Source organism: Triplophysa dalaica, chromosome 15, assembly GCF_015846415.1.
Source record: "Triplophysa dalaica isolate WHDGS20190420 chromosome 15, ASM1584641v1, whole genome shotgun sequence".
In the NCBI taxonomy this organism is placed as follows: domain Eukaryota; kingdom Metazoa; phylum Chordata; class Actinopteri; order Cypriniformes; family Nemacheilidae; genus Triplophysa; species Triplophysa dalaica.
The window spans coordinates 724,441-745,785 of NC_079556.1; the positions used below are offsets into that span (position 1 = coordinate 724,441).

General features: G+C 39.3%; 2 protein-coding genes across 6 annotated transcripts; both read left to right on the forward strand.

The window, feature by feature from the left end:
• The first annotated feature begins 18 nt into the window (after nucleotides 1-18).
• On the forward strand, nucleotides 19-15,112 carry tulp4b (TUB like protein 4b). Of its 5 annotated transcripts, XM_056768647.1 has the most exons (16): nucleotides 19-1,502; nucleotides 2,310-2,602; nucleotides 3,488-3,757; nucleotides 4,028-4,156; nucleotides 5,191-5,352; nucleotides 5,447-5,627; nucleotides 5,774-5,881; nucleotides 6,418-6,584; nucleotides 7,348-7,572; nucleotides 7,650-7,884; nucleotides 8,669-8,831; nucleotides 8,997-9,138; nucleotides 9,360-9,453; nucleotides 9,561-9,704; nucleotides 9,807-13,444; nucleotides 13,524-15,112. In XM_056768647.1, exons 2-16 carry the CDS (start codon nucleotides 2,582-2,584, stop codon nucleotides 13,638-13,640), a joined length of 5,796 nt encoding a protein of 1,931 aa, XP_056624625.1. In that variant the 5' UTR covers nucleotides 19-1,502; nucleotides 2,310-2,581; the 3' UTR covers nucleotides 13,641-15,112. The 5 variants fall into 5 exon arrangements, with proteins under 5 accessions (XP_056624625.1, XP_056624628.1, XP_056624629.1 ...); XM_056768650.1 differs by having other exon boundaries at nucleotides 19-2,602; nucleotides 9,057-9,138; XM_056768651.1 differs by having other exon boundaries at nucleotides 19-2,602; nucleotides 9,066-9,138.
• Nucleotides 15,113-15,662: 550 nt separating this feature from the next.
• Nucleotides 15,663-21,295, forward strand: slc18b1 (solute carrier family 18 member B1). The gene is made up of 14 exons (XM_056768661.1): nucleotides 15,663-15,790; nucleotides 16,062-16,198; nucleotides 16,426-16,521; nucleotides 16,614-16,687; nucleotides 16,923-17,070; nucleotides 17,316-17,472; nucleotides 17,649-17,785; nucleotides 18,801-18,902; nucleotides 18,996-19,087; nucleotides 19,455-19,550; nucleotides 19,744-19,818; nucleotides 19,901-19,994; nucleotides 20,117-20,166; nucleotides 20,246-21,295. Exons 1-14 carry the CDS (start codon nucleotides 15,769-15,771, stop codon nucleotides 20,331-20,333), a joined length of 1,368 nt encoding a protein of 455 aa, XP_056624639.1. The 5' UTR covers nucleotides 15,663-15,768; the 3' UTR covers nucleotides 20,334-21,295.
• Nucleotides 21,296-21,345: the final 50 nt, after the last annotated feature.

The window sequence follows — 21,345 nt, forward strand, 5'->3', positions numbered from 1 at the left end:
TAATTCACACTAGGAGTATACTGAAATCCTCTCAGGCATGTGTAGATATTGTCGTATATTGTAGAATGGCGCTTCTCAGTGTGTATCTCAGAACAAAACAAACAAGTCTATTCTTCACAACATGCACAACTCATTAGAGAATGAAGAATGTAGCATTCAACACTAAACCCCTTGAAAAGTTCAAGTTCAATGTATTTATATAGCGCGCTTAAACAGCCACAGGACTGACTTAAGTGCTTTACAGTAAAATATTACATTATATCAAATATTAAACAGCAGAGAACTATGAAGAAACAGAATGTAACAGTATTTAACTGTTAACCCCTTTAAGACTGACTTACCATGAGCTCTTGCGTTGTTGCGTAACTTGAGGCTATTTTGTATACCATACTTCAATGTGTATTTAACATCACTAAAATGGTGTTTGACTGCTGAAAATCCACGTATGTGTCAGCTTTAATGAGGAAAAGAGATGTGCTGCAAAACCAGTTAGCATTAGCACATGATAACCGCGGTTTGGGCGAAGGTAAGCAAGCGTTTTCAATTTCTACGGAAGCCCCCCCATGCAGGTGGATCGTGTGCAATTACTGTCAAATAAACAGAGACAGAACGTTCATGTACTCCACGTAGCTCATACATCGTTAAAAATAGTTTAAAAAGTAAACGTGTTTGAGTTTTTATCTAGAAGAAAACAACCCCACAGATTACTTGTATTGATTTTGGACGGGTTTGCCTGCTCCAATATGGCGGATGATTCAGAGGTGTATGTGGCGTTTAGCATGAAGCTAGTTCAATTATATTCAACCCAGCTAACGTCACACATCACTCTTTCTTCTGAATGTTTATAGTTATCTTCTACTGTCCACCACGGCCATGCTGGATGCAGCGCATCTAAAATCACATGTGATGGAATTCCGCGTTTGTAAAGCAACGCGTGTCATACCCGAGCAATATTACGGTTGAGTCATTATGTGACGTTTTGATTCCCATATGTCAGTGAAACGTCAGGTATTGGGCACACTTTATACTCGTTATACTTAAAATAAAAAAGTTTTTTATAATTTTCCTTAAATTGTGGGGAAAAAATATTGGGGAAACACTATTGTAAGGTGACGTTGAAATACGTTGTTTTCAGTACACATGAAGAGATGCTTTTAAGTCTTTATTATTATTATTCACACATAACTACTGACGCAAAGTTCCACACTGTATTGCTTCATGAGAAGTGTAATAAAAAAGCCATTAAGTGATTTAAATCATCCTGCCTTTGCATGTGCACCGCATTTGTGTCATATACCATCTGGATTGGGTTGCCAGACACGTGATCCAAAGTACCATTCCGTCAGAGCGCGGGTTGCCTTCGCGCGCCGGATGATCCCGCATTCTGGAGTTCTTTGCGCCAATCCACTCGATCCGAATGCAGCAGTTTGACGTTCCGTGAGGTAAAATCCTCCGAGTGCATTTGGCAACCATTTAGACGCATTGAGAGCGAGTTGATAGAGGTGAGTTTGTCCATGAAAATTAAGGCAGATTTTGATATGACTCCAGAACCAATTCTTATCTTGCTTGATGTAAATTGTGCTTTGTGTGGATGGTTTTAAAGGGTTGACCATTAGGCTTCGCTGTTTTTGGACGGTTGTATAATCGCGAGTGTAGGTGGTGATGGATTTATTCTAAACTGCACCCAGTGTAATTACCTTAATTAGCTGTCACAACGCAAACATATCACATGTTTAACATCACACCGTTTGATACGTGGCAACACTCTTTATGTTTCTTGTCGAATATATTGCCGTTTAATAGCAAGATGCCTTATTTTTACCTTTTTGTTTAGTTGCAGCAAACGCATGCAAAAATAGCATATGTCTATAGGACATGATCATACATGTAGTTTTAAAGTATTCGACTGCATGTCATTAAAATTCAGTCATCATCACACATCCCTGTTGCCATGACGCCTGCGAGCTGCCTCTTCTGCTTTAGTTCAGCACACTGTTCTCTAACGTTATTGCCCGTTTTCATCCTTTTGTCAAGAGATGCTTCGATGCATAAATTGCTTTGCGTTATTTCGTGTATGAAAGCACGAATTGTGGGTGCTTTAAACGCCCCGTGACGTAACAGGGGACCAATGTCAACTCGTGTGTGGGTTCAGACACTTGAGATATAATGTCTTCAGTGTCTTCATGGCATGCAAAGCGGTTCTCATTGGTCTCTTCTGTTCGACATAGTGCAAATAGTATCTAAAATACATGTTCAGGCTTCTATGCTTTATCTTTTCTCCTGTGTGTGTATGTGGTTTTTCTGCACAGAAATGCTGAACTACTGAAGGCTGGAAAGCTTGTTTTATTTATAAGAATGTGGAAATTCTGAGAATTTTGATGAGGACATCATTTAAGACATTTTGTTGAATATAAACCGAATAAACTGTATGGCTCATGATGTGCAGACTATAATGGCCTGATTATTAGTCATTCTTTCTAAAGACACATCTGCAGAAAAGCATTCTCAGGTTCTTCTACACATCATTTTGAATAAGCAAGCAAAATGGAGCACTCATTTAAAGACAGAATTCCGACCAATAATGTCCAGGGACTATGAAGAGGTGAGTGTTTCCAGGTTTCTTTTTTAATATATTTTTGCTTAATTTACATTTAGCGTAGTGTAGTTGTGACCTATTATATACAGTCATCCAATTATACATTTGCTCTAAGACAAATACCACAAAAGTTTTTCTTATTAATTAATATAAATTGTATAAACTTAAAATTTTGATGATGAGAAAAAAACAAATATCTCTATGCCTATGTTTCCTATTTCTGTTTATTTTAACTTTGTTTGGCGGCTTAATTTACGATTAAAAACATTATGCAACAGTAAACATCTACTGTGTGTTTGTGTACAATAATAATAATTCACTACATTAATAAAGCGCTTTTCGGGGTACTATAAGCGCTTTTACATGTAAGGGGGCAATCTCCCCTACCACCTGGATGATGCGACGGCAGCCATATTGCGCAAGAACGCCCACCCCACACCAGCATATTGGTGGAGAGGAGACAGAGTTACGAAGCTTATTAGTACACATGGGGATGACCAGGAGGCCATGATGATTTTAAGATGTGAATGGGCGAATTTGGCTAGGATGTCGGGGTTACAACCCTTCTCTTATTCTAAGAGATTTTTAATGACCACAGAGAGTCAGGACCTCAGTTTAACGTCTCATCCGAAGGATGGATGGCAGAAATGACAATAAAGTCATAACTACAATATGTTGTCTAATAACAAAAGTTATATACCTCTAGACTTCCTACCATTAAACACACAAGAGGAAAAACAAAACTTAAAAATCTCATTCTCTGGGATGATAACCATGACCAGTAAAATTCTTTCTAATCTCTCAGTTTGTTTTCCACGACCATAAAGTCTTGATTTGGACCGACTTCAGAGAAAATGACCCCAGTTTGAATTCTGTCTTCCTCTCCTGTAGTCTGGTCAGTCAGTAGGGATGTTGGCTGCAGTGGAACATGGTCCCGTCCTCTGCAGCGACTCCAACATCCTCTGCCTCTCGTGGAAAGGGAGGGTTCCCAAGAGCGAGAAGGAGAAGCCGGTGTGCAGGAGGCGCTACTATGAGGAGGGCTGGTTGGCCACCGGGAACGCCAGAGGTGTCGTGGGCGTGACGTTTACGTCCAGTCACTGCAGAAGAGACAGAAATACCCCACAAAGAATCAACTTTAATCTACGGGGTCATAACAGCGAGGTGACAGCTTGTTAAAGAGGCATTTGTTTGTTACAAAGAAAACTTGTTTGTGAACCGTAATTCATGTGCATATTAAACTAAATATCTAGGTTAGCTGGGTTAATGAAACTTTGGTTTGTCCATCGTTACATTTTCAGAGTGTCAATAGGTAAGCGGTGTTTGTATTTGCAAACGAAAATCTCTGCCTTGTGTCTTAGAAAAACCTGCGCGTGTCACCGTTTGCGCATCATTCTGAAGTATTTAAATCCCTGCGGTTTTGCACCTGTGCAGGTTGTTCTTGTTCGGTGGAATGAGCCGTTTCAGAAGCTTGCTACATGCGATATGGAGGGAGGGATATTTGTGTGGATCCAGTATGAAGGAAGGTGGTCTGTTGAGCTGGTCAATGATAGAGGTGCACAGGTATATTACAGTTATTCTTTATACTTTCTTGTTTATCAGGAGCGTACTAATGTCATTCCAAAAATGCAGATGAATCAAAATTTAAATTGTTAGTTTTGTTTACGGCAAAAAATAACTTTCTTATAAAGTTATATATTCTTATATTTTTGTCTTTATTTCCCAGTACAAATGTCAAAAAATTCTTGAATCAAGATGCATTTTCTTGGTTAAAAATAAAAAAACAAATGAAATTTCAGCGAATTTGTGCTTAAAACAAGCAAAAATAAATCTGACAATGGGGTAAGAAGAAGAATCTTGCATTAACGTTTAACTTTTTCTTAGTCTCTAAATTCAAGATTATTTTTCTTATCCAGTTGGTAGATTTTTTTGCTTGTTTTAAGCACAAATTCACGGAAATTTCATTTTTTTCCTTCTAAAAACAAGATTTATTTTCTTGAATGTTTTGCCATTTGTACTCGAAATCAAAACAAAAATACTTTTCTGCGGTGTGTTTTGCTTTTCACAATAAATTATGTTTCAAAGCAGCCTCACCGTTTCAGATTTTGTTTTTTAATTATTAAAAATAAATATGATACAATGATTCAGTTTACGGAGCAATTACTGAGCATAAGAGGGTATTTCTCTCCACTGGTAATTGTACTAAAAAACAAACATCTAGTTTATAATAAACATGTTTTGGAAGCAGTTTCAAACAAGATATTTTGTATTTTTAATATTAAATAGTCTCTTTCGGTAACACTCTCCTTGAAGCATGTATGTATAATGCATTATACAAGTAGTTTTAAAGCATTGTAATGTCTTATAAATAATTGTTATTACAGTTAATACATTATAACACTTAGCAATTCATTGTTACACTATAAATTGGTTATAATTCTTTACAACTTCATATAATGCATTACAACACACATTATGAAGAATTATAATGCATTTTACCCTTTAAAAACTCTTTGTAATGCATTATACATACATGCTTCAAGGAAAGTGTTACCTCATTTTCTTCTATATCAAAATGATTTGTTTATGCCATCCAGGTTAGTGACTTCACCTGGTCACATGACGGCACGCAGGCGTTAATCGCCTACAGAGACGGTTTCGTCCTGGTGGGTTCAGTGAGTGGTCAGAGACACTGGTCATCTGAGATCAATTTGGAGAGCCAGATCACCTGTGGGATCTGGACACCAGATGACCAACAGGTAATGTTGGTGACATCATCGACCTGACGGGTTGTTTTCCGTTTTTGCTGATGGTAGACTTTTAACATTTCATGTGATTTTTAATTCCCTCTAGGTGCTGTTTGGAACAGCAGACGGACAGGTGATAGTTATGGACTGCCACGGCCGCATGCTCGCCCATGTTCTCCTGCATGAGTCAGATGGTATAGTCGGGATGTCCTGGAACTGCCCGGACTTTCTGGTGGAGAACAGCACTGAGAGCGACACCGAATCGGATGATCCCATCCCAGCTCAAGGTATGTTCATGAGGTCTTTGGAGGATCTTGGTGTGACATTATACTTTATTTGGATAAAAAACTGCAATTGATGTATTTTAATCATGATTTGTTTTATATAATTTGTCTTTTTTAATGTATATATTAAAACTGCCTTTCCTTACAAGTGCAAAATTTGAAACCAGTGCTCACGGTCAGCTTCATATCGGGAGACATCAGTTTGATGAACAACTTTGACGACCTTTCACCTAACATTATACGCTCAGGACTGAAAGGTAAATTGCTTTTCTTGCAATAGGTAACTGATTTACCGTGTGTTTCTGCCAATGAATCGATATTAACACGTTATTCCAGGTTTTGTTGATAGTTCAGCCAAAAATGTCATCATTTATTCATCTTTATGTCTTTTAAAACCCATATATGACTCTTTCGTCTGTGGAACACAAAAGAAGATATTTTGAAAAACAGATTTTTTTATGTGTCCATACAACAGGGTTCAGTGTTGTTTGGTTCAACGTTCTTCAAAATATACTTTTTGTGTTCTGCAGAAGAATGAAAGTCATGCAGGTTTGATTGACAAAATTTTCACAATATCTAACTTTTTTCTAAAGGTTTACCACTTCGTTCATTACTGTTTGCTTCTGAAGGGGGACTACTTTTCTAAGTGAAAATGCTTCTGGTTATCGGCATGATGTAGTTCTGCAAAAAAAAGAATGTTCCCTGTAAGGCACCTGATGTCGCTGTATTGTTAATTGTGACTGAGTTAGAAAACATGGTGTAATCCGATCAGACAGAGTGTTGTGTTTTTCAGATGTGGAGGTACAGTGGTGTTCTCAGGGAGATCTCCTGGCTGTGGCTGGGATGGAAAGACACGGCCTCCCTTCTGACTCAGCCTGCGCCTCCATCATGAGGAACGCTCTTGTCAAGTTTTACAACGTCCAAGGGGAACATATATACACATTGGAAACTCCGGCCCAAGTGAGATGTCAACACCATTGATCATTTAACCAAATAAGTTTATTAAGCACTGAAAATATTGCAGTCTGCATCAAAAAAACACTTGGACTACAGTGGATTAAGAGTGGTATTTCAAAAGAATTTTAGTTCTTATTTGTTTGCAAATACCAAATGAGCTGAAATGTTGTCATTCAACACAATCACATCAAGAGCTTTAAGTGTCCAAATGCTGTTGATTAGTATTTTCTAAAAGTATGAAGCATGTCTAAGACTTTGGTTTATGTATTATTTATTTATTTATACAGTTTTAAATGAAGACAGGTAAAAATATATAGAGTTTTGAATTTCTTGAAATTACAGGAAGTGGCCAAATTAATCATTTAATATAATTCAATAATATTCTTATCAATCATTTTTGTTTTCTATTTTTTTTGCTCCAGCCTTTTTGTGTGCAGATCCTTTTTTCTTTGGTTATATTTGCTGTGGATTCACGCACCTAAAGTTGCTTACTATGTTGATATTTGCACCAATGTTTGGCGCCACAATATTTTCTGTTTGTCTCTTTTTTTATTATGAATATTTTTTAGCTTTAATTCCATTCACATTTTGCCTATTATCATTTTTTTGTAAATAGCTAATATAGCTATAAAAATATTCACATACATTAAAAAAAGATGCATTTTAAAGTACAGTCTGCAGAGAGTTTACCAGCTTTATATTTTACTTTTAGTTGTATGTCATATACTGTATATTTGAAAAAATCCTAAATCTGTTTTGGTTTCAGAGACCCATCACCACTATCTGCTGGGGTCACCGAGACTCGCGTCTGTTTCTGGCCTGCGGCCCGGCTCTGTATGTTGTACGTGTTGAGCATCGTGTGGCCAGTCTCCAGCTGCTCTGTCAGCAGGGCATTGCCAGCGCTCTTAAAGAAGAAAGAGATGTGGGGAAACTGAACATGCCCTCCCTTCTCTGTTCCTACGTGACCACTGCATTCATTCCAACACTCAAGGTAATCAGACAAACCAAACAGGTAATCCTTTAATTTCTACTGACATAAAACTAAAACAAAGTCTTTCGTCTCGCCAGCCGCCCATCCCTGATCCGAACAACATTCGAGATTTTGTGAGCTATCCCACAGCGGGAAACGAACGGCTGCACTGCACTATGAAGCGCTCGGAGGAGAATCCAGAGGCGGGAGGACCCTGCTACACACTCTACCTGGAACACCTGGGGGGCCTGGTGCCTATTCTCAAGGGCCGTCGCATCAGCAAACTACGGCCAGAGTTTGTCATTATGGATCCGAAAATGGATAGTAAAGCAGGTACAGCCCAAAGCAGAACTCTAAATACAACTTGAAGGTGTTCATTTTTTTGCCATGACAATTGCTTTCAGATTCAGGGGTGCGTTTCCCGAACAACGACATAACTCGCTGGTTAACAACCATAGTATGATGCATTGTTTGAGAAATTAACTAGCTACTCACGACTATTTCCTTAAAAACATAGTAACTTTGTTAAACATCTGTCGTTTGAACCACCTTGATTCCATAACGTAGTTGATGACGTCACATAGGTGGTGGAGTAAAACTGCCTTCTAATTCATCTAGTTTAGATCGATTTAATGTCATATTATTGCTTTAAATACGCTAATGTACACTGCATCTAAAAAACTATTTTCTATTATCATATTTTTGCTCTCTATTGCTTCATTTCACGATATTTAACTCATTCATAAGTTTCCTCCTACGTAACTCTGCCCAGGGATTCTCCGGGGTCCTAGAGCACGCAGGCTCAGGTTCATGCACTCTTAAAAAAAAAAACGCTTCTATTTTCTTGACAAACTTAAAGATGTAAAATGTAATTTGTATATTTAGAACGATGGATATAGAACGCACTACATGTTATCTCAAAATGCTCAAAAGCATGATTAATGTAAGTCTACGTGTCATAATAATAAGAAACTATGCTTCTTACCATGGCTCTAGAGCTGAAGTTCCGGGTTTCGGGAAACAATAGAATCGTTGAACTATGCGGAACTATCCGACCATTATTGGGTAACTGTGCTTTTGGGAAACGCACCCCAGATCATTCAATCTTGTCTTTCAGATGAGGTTTGCGTTAATGGGATGATCTCCTATATGACAGACAGCTGTAACTGTTCAGACTCCAGTGATATTGAGTTAAGTGACGAGTGGGTTGGGCGAAAGTCGCCAAAGCTTTCCAGAGGAAACAGGTCTCCTAAGCTTCCTAGGTACTCTAAACATATAAGGTACAGTTATATATTCATAAGATCCCCGCAAGGTTTCAGGGTGGCAGAAATTGACACTACAACACAATGTGAATATTACCGATAATGCATGTATCAACAAGATCAACATTCTGTGACTTTTTTGTTGTTATGTTATGTTATGTTTTGTATTGTTTCACTGCCAAGAATTAGTATGGAATCGAGAAAGTCTCCCAAACTTGCTCAAACATCTCAAGAAATGTCTAGGTCTCCTAGGTTACCAAAGAAGGCCCCAGTACGGTCTCCGAGTCTTACCCGACGAGAATTTCCAGTTGATGGCTTTAGTGAGGTACTTCACATCTTATTAAGAAGCTAAATATGGGGATTATTTTATTATACTTGCCTAGAATTGATATGAAGTGTTTCTATTTATTGCCTGTGTCTACTGCACCATGTCCCACAGATGACAACTCATTTTGTTTAATATCCTGATAAGCGGAAAGGAAAAATTAGTGTGCTGACTTTGACTTTGAATACCTTTTTAACGTTATTGCTCAATTTGCTTTGCAGCATAATTACTTGGCCCAGGTCACCTCTAACATTTGGGGAACAAAGTTTAAGATAGTTGGTCTTGCCACCTTTTTGCCAGCTAACTTGGGCGCAGGTATATCAGATGTTATTTATCTGCATTATATATAATAATATCATCATTTTATTATATGACTTGACTTATTACATTTTAATTCATTACAACAATGTATTTTGTTCCAGTTATTTATAAAACTAGTTTGCTGCACCTGCAACCTCGACAGATGACAATCTATTTGCCTGAGGTACGTAAAATATCATTGGACTTCATGAGTCTCCCGGTATTCAATCCCAATGTGTTCAGTGAGGATGAAGATGATTTGCCGGGTAAGAATCAGTTCGAATCCAGATCTGAATATAGATTTATTCATTATAATTATTATTATTATATAAGTTGTTGATCTCTATATACTGTCTTCTCTTTTCTAGTGATGGGACCCTCTGGAGAGTCAGCCGACAATCCTCCATGCACGGTCAATATTCCCATTGCCCCAATCCACAGCCCTGCTCAAGCCATGTCACCTACACAGAGTATAGGCCTTGTCCAGTCTCTGCTAGCCAATCAGAACATTCAGCTTGATGTACTCACCAATCCCACGGCGACTGCAACTGCAGCAGCTGCAGCCGCGACGGCGGCAGCTGCTAGTGCATCAGTCTCTGAGCATAGTCAGGACTCTGCCACAGCACAGTACTCGGTACCAACAAGATACTCGAACCCTGGACAGGTGATATTCAGTGGACAGGAATTGAATAACATCCTGAGTGGAACTCTTCCTCCACCTCCACGTCATCTGCCGCAACAATCTCACCAACAGCGGCAAGATCATCAACAATCGAAGCATCAACAACAACTGCAACCACAGCAACATCATCTGAAATTGCAACATCAATCACAGCAGCAGCTGCATCAACAATCACTGCAGCAGCAACATCAGCAGCAACTGCAGACGCAGCAACATCAGCAGCAACTGCAAACGCAGCAACATCAGCAGCAACTGCAAACGCAGCAACATCAGCAGCAACTGCAAACGCAACAACATCAGCAGCAACTGCAAACGCAAACGCAGCAACATCAACAGTCGCTGCAGCAGCAACATCAACAGCAACATCAACAGCAACATCAGCAGCAACATCAGCAGCAACTGCAAACACATCAACAGTCGCTGCAGCAACAACACCTGCAACATCAGCAGCAACTGCAATCCCAGCAACAATCGCTGCAGCAGCAACACGTGCAACATCAGCAACAACTGCAAACACAGCAACATCAACAATCGCTGCAGCAGCAACTGCAAACACAGCAACATCAACAATCGCTGCAGCAGCAACACCTGCAACATCAACATCAATTGCAAACCCAACAACTGCAACAGCAGCATCACCAACTTCAGCAGCAAGTGCAGCAAGTGCAGCAGCATCAGCAACAAATTCATCAACAACAATTCCAACAGCAGCAGCATCAGCTACAGCTTCAGCACGAGCAAATGCAACAGCAGCAACAACAAATGCAACAACAGCAGCAGCAGATTCGACAGCAAATCCAGGAGATGAGGCAGCAGCAGCAACAGCTTCAGCAGCAGCATCAACAAATACAGATGCAACACCAACAGATGCAACAACAGCATCAGCAAATGCAACAGCAACTCAAAATGCAGATGTCCCTACAGCCTCCTCCTTCAGGTTATGCGACTTTATCCCTGCATCAGTTACAGCTAATGCCTCAAATTACGCATCCAGACCACCCACCAAACAGAGGAGAACAAGTCCTCACCCTAAAAGTTCCCTCAAGACCACAGTCATTTATTGAAATAGACACTCTTGAGGTTCAGATGCGCAAGATAAACCCTCCACCACCCTATCCAGGCACGGTGGTATCTGCTGCCGCAGCCGTCCCCACTATTGCCCCTCCAGGTCTTCTTGTTAGCAATGAAAATGGCAATACACTGTCAATGGATCCGTGTTTCACTAAAGACGAGTTCTCTCTTCACTCAGTTAGCCTCCAATATCCAACTCCACTGGGCTATGAAAGGATCACAACTTTTGACAGCAGTGGAAATGTTGAAGAGGTGTGTCGCCCAAGGAGACGTTTGATACGGAACCAGAATGCCTACGGGATGCAAGGAATGGGCAGTTCCGCTACCTTAAAAGTGAGTTCATCTGAGAACAAGAAGGTCCTGTTGCCATATAGCTCTGCAACCCTTAGTCGCCTCTCAGTGCCTAGATATTCTATACCGAGCGGAGACCCACCGCCATATCCCGACACGATCAACCAGATCAGTACAATCAGAGGTCCCCCCCAGAGGATTGACAGTGGTCTGATTCATGCCACTTTGCGTCGGGATCGTAGAGAATCCACCTTGAAAGTTCCTCAAATGGTGGATGCGGTGAGGACACTGCCCACAAAATCCAAAATGAATGGTTCCCTCACACTCTCCTATCAGCCTAGGATACCCTCGGCTTTGTATACGTGCACTCAGTGTAGTAGTAATACCAGCAGCACTAGCGTTAGTGTCACTGGTGGAGGCACCAACAGCAGTGGAATTGCTGGAGGAACTGTGATCCGGCAAGAGTTTCCAACTGGCAAAGGGTCTCAACACAGCACTATAATCGTCCACTCCAAAAGTGCATCGCCATTAGCCTCCCAGTCCTCATATAACCTCCTGAGTCCTATCGACAACAGTAGAGACAGAACTGTATACGTGAACTCTGCCTTTACAGAAGATGAGACGCTGAGTCAACAGTGCCATCTTGAAAAATCTGTGCGCCATTTAACACTTGGGGATATCAACTTGACGGTCAAACGGCCTCCACCATACCAATGGGACTCTCCCGCAGCAGAACAACTGTGGATACCACAAGACCAAAATGTATTGCCTGTACCACCAGGACCTCATAAGCCACCTTTTATACTTAGCCAACCGCATAACTTGGACATAAATCGTCTACCTTTTGTCCTTTCAACGAAGCCTCCCACAAATCCAAGTTCGATGACTCTCCCTTCGCACTATCAATTATCTCTTTCACACTTTCCAACAGTGGTAGGGCATGGTGGACCTCAACTGCAGCCTTTGCAGAGTCCTGGACACCCATGTCCCCCCAATGACATGGTTGGATCTAGCCCTTTCAGCCAACCAGACCCAACTTTAGTCCTTCCTCCAGGTTATACAGCGAATCTGACAAATCTAGGTTGTTGTACCCTTCCACCCATGTATCCAGGAGCCAGCTCCTGCAACAACTTACAGCTGCATCCAATGAGCTTACATCCCTGGAGCACATACAACACTTGTCCTCCCATGCCGGACCATTCCTCAACACTTCCCAGTAAAACCCACCAGATCATGGAAAAGCCAGTACTCTCTCCCCCACCGCCTCCTCCAGCTCCTCCACCACCCCCTCCTCCACCTCCTCTGCCCCCTCCTCCTCCACCTGTTGAGCATTTGAACCATCAAATCACCTCAGAGGCCGTTGCTGAATCTGGGGACAGCTTTCAGGAGCAGACCTCTGTAAATGAGAGTCCGATTCCACAAGGTGCAGAGAGGTTCAGCAAAAAGAGTCGTAAACGTCTCGACAGTAGGGTGGAGGAGGCAAACATGTCCGGTGTCTCTGAAGGGAAATCCAAGAAGGATAGTCGCACACTCTCTGATTTTAATTCCCTGATCTCCAGCCCAAGGCTTGGCAATAGGGAGAAGAAGAAACCTAAAGGGCAGAAGGAGTCACTGAACAAGGCAAAGAAACTGAGCCGGACGTCCAATGAATTCCAGGACAGCTCAGAGAGCGAGCCAGAACTCTTCATCAGCGGGGATGAGCTGATGAACCAAAGCCAAAGCAGCAAGAAAGGATGGAAGAGCAAACGTAATCTGAGGACAGCAGGCGAACTTGAGGAAATAAAGTGCCGTAAGGCCAATGAGAGAGAGGACCGTAGTCTTGGCAGTCAGGGTTTTGTCTATGTCATGGCCAACAAGCAGCCGTTGTGGAACGAAGCCACCCAGGTATACCAGCTTGACTTCGGAGGACGGGTGACACAGGAGTCGGCCAAAAACTTTCAGATTGAGCTTGATGGACGCCAGGTATGCAATTTTCTGAAGTTACACTTCAATTTTGAATATATATCACCAATAGGATCTGACCCATAATTTTCTGTTTCAGGTAATGCAGTTTGGCAGAATCGATGGCAATGCATACATCCTGGATTTTCAGTATCCATTCTCAGCGGTACAGGCGTTCGCTGTGGCTCTGGCTAATGTTACTCAGAGACTTAAATAGAAAACCTTTCTGGCAATCTTGTCCACGAGAACCAGTGGACTCTGACATTGAGATTATCGCTGAATGCGGATTGATAAAAACGACTTAACAGTTTCTGCTGCCCTTGCGTGCTGCTGTCTGTCTAAAACCAGGTAGTAGATCTGAAACATGTGGTCGCTTTCAGGCAGAGAATACACAAGTCGCACAGCTGATTAAACAATAAATGTAGTGCTTTAAAGTACCTTTTTGTTAACAGAGGGACGAGCTGATTTAAGGTTCTATGTGAAACAAGTTATTTGCTTGTGTATTGATAGAATATGATTTTATTCATGAATTATTGATTTTTTCATGTATTGTATTATGGTGCGATTCAATGCAGAGCTAATCATTGAAATCTGAGATTGATGTTCGCCTTTTTGGCTTGATATCCTGGCCCCTCGTTGCTTTCCTTGACATGTCAAATTTAGATTTCTTATGTATAATCCTGTATGTAAAGTGATATTTTTTTGATCATTGTTTGTCTTCAATAACTCAAATGCAGATTTCACTTCCATGAAGTGAATCAGAGATAAAATAACCCAGTTAGGATCATATTTTCCCCAATTTTGAGGCCATGCAAAATCTTACAAAATATGATATTGTCATTGCATTTTTTGCACACTGTTGTATCGCAGTATTCCCGTAGTGTCCTTTTTGAACAAGTCGTTGCTTTTTAATGTTAACAAAAATCAGAGTTTAAACATTTTTCAATTATTGTCAAGTATATATAAATAATTCAAATTGTCATGAAATTACATGACAGAAAAGTGATGTAGATAAATCTACCTACAAATTTCGTTGACGTGTGTTCAGTGTACCTGACCAATGACACTTTAGCACGAACTACAGTATAGTATGCATTAATTTAGCCAAAAATGTCTTATTACTATGTAAATCTAACAAACTGTATATTATGCAATGAGTGGAATCAAAATGAAACTGAAAGATGATGTGTAGGACAGAAGGTTTCCTCATTTATAAGTTATAATGATCTGTTGCTTATTTTAATTGGTAGATGTTTCTTTATGACTTAAAATGATGTCCTTTATTATATTCTGTCTGATTGCTTTAACTTTTCTTGCAGCAATTGAGCTGAAACACTTGTGTGTTGGTAGTTGCTCAGTTTCTGAGTTTCCTCAGTGATCTCAGTTTTAATCACATTTGTTGTATAAGAGTCAGTGGTGGGGAGTGAGGTAACTGTTGATATGGTAGACATTTTAAGCATTTATTCTTGATGTTGTACGCTTTGATGATTTGTAGTTGCAGTTATTTCTTGCCACCTTTTCACTGGGATATTCAGGCCTGGTTTAAATGATGTGGAATGTGAGGCTTTAACTGTGCTTTATCGCTTAATGTACATTTTACAAATGTATTTCAAGGATGTCTTGGGAGCTTTAGAATGTGTGTGCACAGTAGACTTTCAGTCAATTAAATAAAATCAAAAAAACAAAGTAGTTTGATGATGTCTGTGGAGATTTTTTATATGCATTGTGAATGGTCAGAAATACGTGTGCAAATGACATATTGTCTCTAAAATATGTTTTGTTACAGATGTTTTTAGTCATTGTGGTTAAATCAAATATGAGAATAATTTTAGAAGAAAAAAAAACATTAAACCATATTTGGAAAGCAGTTTGCTCAAACTATGATCTATAAAAGTTTAACTATAAATTTAGCAATAAAAATGTTACTGTGGGGAGAGAACACATCATTGTTTATATTAAGAAGATTTAACTGCACTGACCTCCAGATGGTGCACTTGAGTTTTGCTTCAATAAGACCTGTTCACATTCATTTTAGCGAGTCGCTTTGTACGCACGGAGCAGTTCAAGGAAATTGTTAATAAACGACAGACAAACAACACTGTATTGTTTGAAAATATATAAGTACTATATAATATATTTACAGTTTGTTATACAAATATGAATACAGATTAAAGGTTAATACAGTGAATCCGTTCCGATCGAATCAACAAAAAGAATCGGTTCAGTAAATGATTCGTTCGCGAAAGGGTTATACCTGGTGACAGAAGAGCGGAAGAGTTATACAATCTCAGCGAGACCTTCGTGAAACTTTACAGCAAGAAGAAGAAAGTCTCGGAGAATTTATAATGGAGTGCGATCAAGACACAGGTCTGTTGGTAATCCCTTGTTTGTTGGTTGTTAAAGTGTTTTGAACATTGTCGTGAGGTGTGATTATTGTCGAGCATGAGTGAGAAATGTTACTCTGTCTGTACTCATGAATGGATGAAGCGGTGTTACATTGTTTCCTCAATCATAAATAAACGAATGAATGTTACTTTGTATCTTCAGTCACTCGTGAATGAATTGTTACATCGTGTCTTCAGTCAACGTGTTGCGTTGTGTCTTCTGTCACTGATGAATGAATGTTGACGTCATGTAGGTGGTCAAGGTTCAGCACGAGAGACCCCCGGCCCTAAAATGACAAGACAGCAGTTATTGACACTTATTGCAATGGCTTCGATAAACTTCAGCTCAATGATCTGTTACTCCATTCTGGGTCCTTTTTTCCCAAACGAGGTACTGACATTGACACCTGATGTTCATAGTAAACAGTAATACCCTTAATATCTTATTACTCGCCAGTCTGATTTTATTAGTATCACTTGTTTGCCAAACACTCACAGCAAAAATGTGTGATTTGAAAATCTTACGTGATATGATTCGAAAAGCACACGTCCTGTGTTTCTTAAATGATATGAATGAAAGTGTATGTGAGATATTTGTACCCATGTTTCATCACTCAGGCAAAGAAGAAAGGTGTCAGTCAAGCTATGATTGGACTTATATTTGGCATCTATGCATTATGCACGCTGGTGGGATCACTTGTACTTGGTAAATATGTAAGTTCATCATAATTTTACTTTGATAAAAATGTCACAGCGCTTTGAGATGGATTGTGTGCTATATCCATGCTCTCCACCTCTGTTTTTAGATTGTCCAGATAGGAGCCAAGATTATGATCGTAGCAGGCTTGTTCGTGTCTAGTGGATGTACTGTGCTATTCGGGTGAGTGTAAAACACTTAAACCACCCTATGTTGGGGTGCTGGTCTTTGCTGGTTTAAGGTAAATTATTAGCGTAAAGTAACAGAAGTAAACAAATTCCTTTAGTTAAAATGACTTTTATAAAATCACATATAACCAACAGTTTAAAGCATAACTGTGTCAGGTTTATACTTATGCATACGTATGATTTATAAAATCACTGATGAAACGTTTTGTCTTGAATCACTTGTTCTGCAGGTTTCTGGACCAAGTGTCTGATGGGACAGTTTTCATAGTTCTGTGTTTCATCACGCGCTGTATTAACGCTGTTGGCTTTTCTGCCGCAGTTACGTCGTCTTTTGCCATTTCAGCAAAAGTGTTTCCAGACAACATAGCAACAGTTTTGGTGAGTTGTGCTCGATGGTTGTTTTCGCTGCACTTAATGTCCAAGAACATACCGGGCAATGGAAGCTTATTGTTTGTGTGACAAAGACGTGTTGTTTCTCCAGAGAGCATCTGTGATGAAGTTATTCACTGGTTTCTCACGCTCACTGCCCAGTTTGGAATGTTTTGTAAAAAAAAGTTGAAATGATTTGGGTATGTGTTTGTATTTTGTAATGGAACTAATAACAGTGATGTTTAATGTTACAGGGCTTTATGGAGATTTTTACAGGGCTTGGTCTGATATTGGGACCTCCGTTAGGTGGTTGGCTGTATCAGTCGTTTGGATATGAAATCCCATTTGTTGTGACGGGTTGTCTTCTGTTTGCAGCAGTGCCACTCAATATGTGGATTTTGCCGAGTTTTGGTTAGTGTGGCTTTTTATATATATATATATATACTGTATATATGATATGCTGTTATGATGAAATGATTTGAAATTTACATTTCACCACTCAGGAATGTGTGTCAGCTCTGTTTGTTTTTGTTATTGTTTGTCCTCTGACCCCAGCAACAGACGTGTCTGTTTATCTCATTGTGTAGACGCAGTTCCTTCCCAGGATTCCTTCTTCAGACTGTGTACCAGAATAAAGATTCTTCTCATCTGTTTTGTGGTCTTCACTGTGAGTTCAGGAATTGGTTTCATGGACGCAACTCTTTCCATATTTGCTATAGAAAAGGTTGGTCGTCTTTATTAGCCACTACACAAGTCTGTTTGTTTAAAATGAAGGTTATTATTGTCAAGTAATAATAACAGTAAAACTTTAAAAACATATCTGTTCATCGAAGTCAAATGAAATATTGGCCTACATATTACGTGGAAATTTAAACTAAATGACGACTTGAAATGTTGCCTTAGCAATATACTTAAATGAGTTAAAAGCTGATTCATTAAAATTATTAACTATAAATGCAAGAGAAATTAAAAAAGATGTTAAACCCAAATGTTAATAATAAAAAATAATTTATAAGTAACAAAAAATGTGCTACAATTAAACTAACATTAAAATGTATTTTAAAACATGAATAAAACTGAAGTAAAAACTAAGATAACAAAGAATGAAACTAAACCACATTGCTCTTTACATATTGCTCAATTCCATTCCATTCCATTTTCTACCGCTTATCCGAACTACCTCGGGTCACGGGGAGCCTGCGCCTATCTCAGGACTCATCGGGCATCAAGGCAGGATACACCCTGGATGGAGTGCCAACCCATCGCAGGGGATATTGCTCAATTAATTTATTCTTATTTGTAAAATCTGAAGTTATATAGAGCAGTGTTTATATTTGGTTTCAGAGACAACAAATGTAAACTTAACTTCCAGTAGACTTCCACAAAGAATCAATAACTGTTGACTAGTTTTAATTACATTTATTTGAAAGAATATACAATAAATATTCATATAAAATATTATGAATATAATTTGTTATTTGAGCTTTCCTGTTGCTCAGTGGTAAGAGCACGGCACTAACAATGCCAAGGTTGTGGGTTCGATCCGAGGGGATTGCACATACATAGAAACAAAGAAAGAAATGTAAGTCGCTTTGGATAAAAGTGTCTGCTAAATGCATGAATGTAAATGTTCTGTTATTGTTGTATAATACCCAAACACAGAATGAGAGTTAACTTGGGGCCAGACGCATGTGTCCGCATGTGAAATCATCTATAACTTGAGTGTTATTTGCTGACAGCTGAATATGAGTGCTGGAAGAGTGGGTTTGCTTATGATCGGACTGTCACTGCCGTATGGGGCCGCATCGCCTGTTTTCGGTATAATAAGTGATAAATATCCAGTAAGTGCTATCTATCATTATTTTAGGGGTGCTGATGAAATGTATTTAAAAATGTGTGTGATTCTTCCGCCAGTAAACTGATTCTCTTTGCAGTCCTTCAGGAAATGGATGATGGTGATTGGAGGAATGGCCACAGGTGTCAGCTTCTGTTTCCTCGGCCCACTTCCTGTGTTCCATATGAGAAGGTGAAGCACATGTAGTTCACTCAGTGGGTCTCAATCAGCTCTGTAGGACACTGGTGCACTTCTGAGGGGTCAGCCAATTCTAAAGCCGTTGTCAAAATGACACAAGAGCAATGAAATGTTTTTACTCACCAATATGTCATTTGTATGAAGTGCACACTTCAAATTGAATACACAAACGTACATTATTATATGAACTAGCTTTTTTTCTATAAGGGGCTGAATGAAAATGTCTTAAAGGAGAAACAAAGTAGACATTACTTAAGAGTGACTAGAGAATGGACTTTGCTTTCCATTTTTTCTTTTCTTTCTGTTGTTGTTCTTTGACAAAGTACTTAAGTAAACAGTGCGATGTCTTCTATGTCTTCAGTCAGCTCTGGCTCACCGTCCTCGTGCTGGTCGTTGTGGGATTCTCCGTATGCATGACCTGTATCCCCACCTTCGCTGAGATGATCGATTGTGCACAGTGAGGCAAATAAACCAGCACATAATTCCATTAAACACACAGACATACAGCACACGGCTGAGTTATGTTCACAGAGTTTCTCTCATTCTGTTGTGTTGCTCTAGATTCCTGAAATAGTTTGAATAAATGGATAAAGCCGTGAAGCTTCTACACACATAAAGGTGATATTGAACGGCCGTTGTTGTTCTTGCAGTGAAAATGGCTTTGAGGAAGGCTTGAGTACTCTGGGTTTGGTGTCTGGACTGTTTTCGGCGGTGTGGTCTGCTGGGTGAGTATTGGAAGCTTCCATTCAAGAATATTCCTTACACTTCTCCTTCACAGAACCTGAAGCATTTATATTTGATTTGAAGGATGTTCTTTGGCCCGACCATTGGAGGTTACATCACGCAAGTACTGAACTTTGAATGGAGCGCAGGGGTTCAAGGTGCACTCGCCTTTCTCGCTGTAAGTATAAAATATTCCTATATTCATGTAAATATGAAATATCTGGCGAGGAGTGATGACTGCTGTGATGTGTGTACGTGGTGTTCATCTATTGACTCCATTTTGATCTTTACTTCATGTAGGCACTCTTTCAAGTAATATATTTCACATTTGAGGAAATACAAAAGAATAAGTAAGTATTCTGTGATACTATCCAGAAGTGTAGGATTCAAGTTTTTACGCAAATTAAATTCACAATATCTTGATTTCAGATTGCAAAAGACTGAAACAACGTTATCTCAAGGAGAAAAATCTCCTCTTCTTTCAAAGACAGAAGCGATCGCTGTTGACATCAGTTGAAGCTTTGTGCTTTTCAATGGAAGGACAAACTTTGTCATATTGCCGGTAAACATGTGAATACAATCGAGAAGACAAACCCAGAATGGGACGATTAAACATCAACGTCTCGTAGTTTCAGATGGAAAACATTTCCATCCAACGAATTATGGCACATTTAAACATGTTATATGTTCTCTATGTTGTGTTCTTAAATCGAATTGAGAGAGGACTTGTGTGTATTAAAGTGTAATGTTACCTTCATAAAATCATTATGATGAGGTTTCATTCAAACTAAGATAAGTCTGTTGATATGCTGCAAAGTTTAGCTTTAAAGGAGTTGTTCACTTTCAAAATAAAAGTTCATGATCATTTACTCACCCTCATGTCATCAAAGATGTTGATGTATTTGTTTCTGGAGTGGATCCATTTATTACATTATTACGGATTACGTCAAGTCATGAACGCGCATCACAGAGCAGATCAAGCCGAGTATTTGTTTATAAAGCATATACTTTTTAATTTAGAAAATGAGCGATGGTTTCTCTAGATAAGATCTTTATTCATGGTCTGGTCTGGTTTAAAGCCCTTTGAAGCTAAACTGAAACTGTCATTTTCACCTTCAAGCGTTTGGAGTCCATTGAAGTCACTATATGGAGAAAAATCCTGGAATATTTTCATCAAAAACCCTCATTTCTTTTCCACTAAAGAAACAAACACATAAACATCTTGGTTGACATGAGGATGAATAAATGATCAAGAACTTTTATTTTGAAAGTGAACTACTCCTTTAAGAAGCAGTTTTTTATGACTAGAATGATATAAAATATTCATAATGACAGTAAATAAATTTTGAATCGCTGTAGCCATCAGTTTTACACATTTGCCTTGATTATTCTACGCAGTAACTTAACATGAGCTCTAGTATGATCAGCACAGATACGTCATATACTAATATTTAACACAATAAAAATATATCAACTCAATGGAGCGTCAATTATACAGTGTGTGTGTGTGTGTGTGTGCGTGTGCGTGT